Source organism: Sabethes cyaneus, chromosome 3, assembly GCF_943734655.1.
Source record: "Sabethes cyaneus chromosome 3, idSabCyanKW18_F2, whole genome shotgun sequence".
Taxonomy (NCBI): domain Eukaryota; kingdom Metazoa; phylum Arthropoda; class Insecta; order Diptera; family Culicidae; genus Sabethes; species Sabethes cyaneus.
Window position 1 is genome coordinate 236,412,548 of NC_071355.1, and position 6,144 is coordinate 236,418,691.

At 37.1% G+C, this 6,144-nt stretch overlaps 1 protein-coding gene across 1 annotated transcript; it reads right to left on the reverse strand.

Annotated features, from left to right (window-relative positions):
* LOC128740923 (adult cuticle protein 1-like) lies at positions 1-459 on the reverse strand. The gene is made up of 2 exons (XM_053836500.1): positions 454-459; positions 1-378 (listed from the first exon to the last, which is right to left on the reverse strand). The coding sequence occupies exons 1-2, from the start codon at positions 457-459 to the stop codon at positions 1-3; spliced, it is 384 nt and encodes a 127-aa protein (XP_053692475.1).
* Positions 460-6,144: the final 5,685 nt, after the last annotated feature.

A 6,144-nucleotide genomic window follows, 5' to 3' on the forward strand; every position in this document is an offset into this window, starting at 1 on the left:
TCAAATGGTTCCTGCAGCTGGTTCCAGATTGAGTTGCTGCTGGGAGATCTCATGACCCGGAAGGGGAGCCTCGTGGATGGCACCCCGGTTGGCCGCCAGATAGCGGGCTTCTTTCCGCAGCAGCAGAGCCGGTGCCGGTTGGTAGGTTGCGTACGGTGCGGTGTAGGTGTAGTATGGAGCAGCGAATGGCCATCCCGCGGGAGCATGTGCCGGAGCGGCAAATGGCCATGCACTGAAGGGTGCTGTGGTCACCAGTTTCGGAATCGAGTTGCTCTGAACGACCGTAGTGTGCGGCAGAGTGTAGACCCACGGTGCATTATAGATCAGGCCGGCCTGGGCGACAGCGACGAAAGCCACCATGACTACAGCTGCGATGCACTGATTGGATAAAAGATAAACATAACAATGATTATGCTGCAAGAAAACTTCGATTAGGAATAATAAATATGTTACCTTCATGATTGCTGGATTTTTCTTCCGCTGGATAATTCTAAGCGAGATGAGTTTCTTTAGAGAAGCAATTAGTTTCTGATGTCCGAAGGATGCTTGGGATGGCTTTTATATACGCGTGAGTTGATAGCTTACGGATTCTTGTCAGCTGATCGGACTAAACCTGGACATACATCCCGGATCCAAGAATGGATGGCGCGTATGTTTGCAATTTGTTTTGTTGCGTTCCGCTCTGTTGGTGTAACGTAATTCCATTGATACTTACCTGCAGGGTCGGTTGAAAGTTTTCGAGCAGCAATTCAGTTTTGATCTTAAATAAAAATATTGCTAGATCATTCGGTGCGCTTAAACAGATACACTATTAATTGACCTTTTATTTAACATCTTGGTTCGAAATTTTATGAGCCACACTGTAAAAGTGTAAGCCGCATGTGAGTTCATTCTACGAAAAAGTACATCAAGAGTAGGAGAAAATAGTTGGACCTCATGGTGGTATTGTAAATTTCCAACAAAATAGTGAAAGAACTATTTAATCTGGTTCTGATGCTTTGAGCAAGTAGAAATTAGTTTCTTTACCCTGCGCAGCACGACCCACGGGATAAGACGAGAAGCACAATTAAAAAGCTTTTCAATCAAAAGAAATTCTGACTTGCAAACCACAGCACGCGAGTTGGTGCAGCGAGCAACCGCCCACGAGGATCGTCGTGCCCCCTTGCGCTGGTCTAATTTGGTGCGCAAAAATCGAGCAGCACCCAATTGATTCGGATCATCGGTCGCGGCATGCCGCCTTCGGCATATGTGGGGACATTGACTGGGCGTCAATACAGAACTGATCGAGTTGATTGAATTGTCAAGTATTCTACGGGTACGTATAGCAATTGAATTTGAATCGATTTGCTTCCGCAATAAATTTAAATAAGGACAGCATAATGGTATGACAAAGTGTATTGAAAATATAGACAAATCAATCCCGTAAAAAGGTATAATAGGCTTTGGGGGGCATCCAAGGTGAAACCGATCGGAAGAATTGATTTATGACCAATAGTGCTATGAATCAACACATTAATTGCTATGCTCTTGTACTCTGCCATGTCTTCTTGAGATGGCCTCCGGTCAAGAAAAAGGGTAGAATATAAGGAGGGAACTTAACAAATTTAATGCTATTCTACTTGATGTTGGAGAATCAGATGATGCAGGCGATCTTTGTAGTAAGTTATCTTGGTTTATTGTTTAAAAACATTTAATATTCTTACTCTTGTTTGAAATTCTAAATATAATTAAGGTCAATGTTAAATGTCTTTCATTTGGTGGTAGTTATTTTATTTGCGCCTGGTTAATATCAAATGAATAAATAATATATTTCCAATATTAAAGTACTCATCCTAAAAATCGATTTTTTAACAGTGCCTAAGTTTCACTAAAATATCGTTAATATGTATACTATCATGACGACACGGTACATCCCTTAATATTATTGTCAAAAACTGACAATTTTTGACTCGTTACTCAGGCCAAACCAAAAGCTATTTCATTGCACGCACGTTTAAATTATCGGAAAGTTATTTTCGCTCCAAAACGTATTTTTTGTGATTAGTTCGCGAATAGAAGATGTAGGTACATTCAGCTGGTTTATTGAAATAGTTATGAATAACTCATTTTCCTGTTATTTTATTTAAAGATTAGTTTACCCTAATGAAAAGTGTATTTAAAAGGGAAGATGTACGTTAATACTGCCGCGCCGCCAAAACGAACTTGCATTTTTCACCCTGACGGCAAATAGAACAGCGAATGCGTTAATGACATCAGTCTTGGCATATCACTGAGGTGCAACACCAATATGTGAGTGTATTTCTTACACTGCGGAGATCGATACAGTCGCACCGGTGCGCAAAAAACGAACGCTTGCTTAAAGGGATTAGCAAACAAAGTGTATTCGCTATGACGGCGCCGCAGTGGAGACACCTAAATTAGTTTTGAGTTTGCGTGAAGCAGAATAGCGATTTGTTAAAGAGTGCAAAGGACAGAATAAGTCGTAAATAATTTTCACGCATTCAGCTACGGGCAGTTCTGTAGCTGGAAAAGAGGTCGTGCGGTGCCGTCATAGCGAATAGCTGTGTATGCGTGAAACAACAGCGGTGCAATTTAGAATCACACACCCAACAAATACGCCACTCAAGAGCCCGTATGTTCTCTCACCACAAATCGCACTGGCGTGCACTACTCTGCAGAGCTTTCACTGGTGCTTCGTTTTCGATGCAGCAGAGCATTCACATTCTGTCTCTGCAGAAAAAATTCAGGTTGTCTGTATGGTGTGCGGTCAATTTGACCGCAAAATTCAAATTGCCATATCTCAGTCAAAACTTAGAAAGGTATTTAATTAGACTGTTTGCATATTTTTTGTACCCAGGTGCCACGACCGCGATAACCATGTCTTTATAAACAATTAAGGACGATAAAAAACTTGCAACCCGTTAATATTTTGCTAGATTTTTTTTCTAATTCAGAGTGTGAATCAAATTGTATTGCCGATAGAAGCATGACGTTATGCTGATTTTTGTAAGTTTAAAGTTTTCTCGCGCGCCTATAAAATACAGTGGAATTTCGATTTTGGCACGGACCGATTTTGGCAACAAAAGTACATATTCGTTTTTGGCTACAAGACGTATTTCGCTTCCAAAGATATGCTTAAATATCAATCAATTTCCGCATGCATGTTCAAAATGACCCAAAATGATGACATCAGTAAGTGCATGAAAAAACAATTGTAGTTGTGGAATGTTTTGAAAGGTAATATTCTTATGGACGTAGGACTACGTCTTACCACAGGGTGTCAAAAACTTGCTTGCGTCGGCTTGATAGCTTTCGTCGGATTTTTTAGTATAAAATGGTTGCAATCGTAAAAAATCATTTATGTATTAACTATTTTTGACCCACTTTTATTAAATTTTTCAATAGGTTTGCACTTCCAAAAAGATGCTGAAATATTTATCAGTTTTCGCATACATGTTCGAAATGACGAAAAAATGATGCCCTCAGTATATTCTTGAAAACATTTTGTGGTTATAGAGTGTTTCAAATAATATTTTTATTGCCGTAAGACTACGTCTTACTCGAATAGCTCTCGAATAGTTACAATCGTAGAGAATTCGTTGATTATTCATATTTAGTCAATTTCTAACGCATTTATATTCAATTTTTTCATATCAAAAAGGGATGTCAACTTTGGCATAGGCATAGGTGACACGCATTTGTTGTCAAATTCTGAATCCCACTGTATTGTCGTACAAAGTTATTGAATATGTACGGAGCCCACCAAAAGGCGGTGGGGAGCACCAGATAGAGAGTTAAAGAAACACGAAGGCTCTGATTTAATCCATCTAATGTAAGAATTTTTATTATTCCGCGAATTTCATAAATAAAAATGTAGGATATTGAACTATTATTTTATTTTTATCAAAATCAATATATACTACTTTATTGAGTTACCAAAAAATTTCTTAGAAAGTGAGATCTTTGAAATAGTTTCAATTTAAATCTTATAATTAAATAAGAACAACTCACAAATCGTTCAATCTTCTACGCATACTTGGTATGATGATATATAGGTACAAGTCGTACAAGAATGACAACAAGCCAGACTGTTAGAAAGTAATTTTTGGAGCATTGAGATCTCGTAGTCTCAACACTAAGTCCAATGGAATCGGTATGGTATCTCGATCAATTGAATTATTGTTTGTAGGGTGCTAAAATGATTCAAGTGTGAATAAAAATTTCTGTACTAACTTCTGAACGAAACTTGTCGTCCGAAAGGCATGTAATAACCTATAATAACCAGAAAGCTAAGCTATCTGTAAAAAAAGATTTGGCACTCCTAAAATAATCAATTTTTTTTTAATTAAAAAAAACTATACTTTTAGATAACTATTAATAATAAAAACTTGAGTCATTTTTATTCACAGAATTGTTATAAGATCCCATGCATTAATATGCATTTGATTTAATTTTACAGTACTTTCAGTTGCAGTTGGCAGTACTTTCTTTCCAAAATGTCATAAAAGTATTTTTCACATTTAAGGAATAACTTGCACCGATACTTATATAACTGATATTTTTAACAGTTATAACAGTGTATAATGAAATAAATTACAAATTGCATAAACTGTTAGTTAGGACTCGGTTATTCGGGTGAAAAAAAAATTTCATCCGAATAATCGAGTCCGTCCTGTAATAATCAATGATTTGCTTGCACAGTGGACTCTCGGAAAAGTTAACTCTCTAAAAAGTTAATTGTTCAGAAAAGTTAGCGAATATTAGCTCGCATGCAACACTCTAAAAAGTTAATTTTTGGCTTAACTTTTCTAAGAGTTTGAATTTATTGGTTGTCTAAAGCGTTTATTCATACAGGAATGTTACGGGCACATAGTTGCTTCGGGATTTTTGATTACATATTGGAAAAGCGCTCAAATTGAATTTTAAATGCAAAATAAATGAACAGCAGGGAACAAAAAATAAGCGCGAACATTGTCAAAACGTTGTCGTAGACTACAAAAAATCAAAAGTAAACTAGTATAACCGACTATTTTAAATTTACTGAAAGGAACTAAGTATTATTTCATAATATCTTGCTCTCTTTACATTACAACTTTCAGATACTTAAAAATGTGTATCCGAGAATATATTTTTCGCTTTTGTATTTATCATTTTCATAGACTCTTATAGGACTACTCAGAAAAGTTAATATTTCGGAAAAGTTAATCGACCCATTCCCCAATCGATTGACTTTTCTGAGAGTCCACTGTATAACCTTTATGCATGCATTGTTAAATTTGATGTGTAGGGTATTCATTTTATTAATCCATAGTTTGTTTCAAATAAATACTGCGTATTTAAAATTGTCAAATGTTGCTACAAAACACGACTGATTTATTAAATGCATCAATAAGGTATACCATTCAACAACGCTTAGAGGACTATCAAATTGCAGTTTTTGCTTGCTTGCTTATTTCGCAGAAGTGCTCACTGCGGTGCGATCACAGCAGAGTTATTCTCCCTCGTTATTCCGCACACTGGTGATTCAAAGCAAGGGAGTGTTTTAAAAGTAGACAATCCAAACTTCAGTGCACATGCGGGACGTTAGACAGTGGTGTATACGCCATCGCACGCTCTGCTGTCGCTAGGAATGGAAGTGTGTGGTGATTTTTGCGCGCGCCTCTTGCATACACTGAGGGGAATGCCAAGACTGAATGACATGATAATCTTCACTAATTTTCACGCTTTTTCGCTTTCTAATCATAGTATATTCAGTATTTCTCGTTGAAACGGGGCCACTACTAACACGAGGTCTTCAAATATTGGAACTTTTACACGTAGTTGAAAATGGTTTAAAAATGAGAATTACATTTTTAATACCTAGAAATAGTTCGCCAAGGGGTCTAACAGTTTCAAAAAACGTTGGATTTTTAGCAAACCTTAAAAAATTTCATAAATCTGCAATGAAACAACTAACAAATGGTCCGGTTCTGTAAAGCAGAAGAACGGGGCTGGAGTAAACAAATTTTTTGCGGCCATCTTGGATTTGGTCGCCATATTAGATTTTATCAACGAATCGCCGTTTTCGCCATGAACCCCCCAACTGATTTTCATTTTAAGACCACCATTGGAAAACTGAGAAAAAATGTTACGAGAAACTTTCAT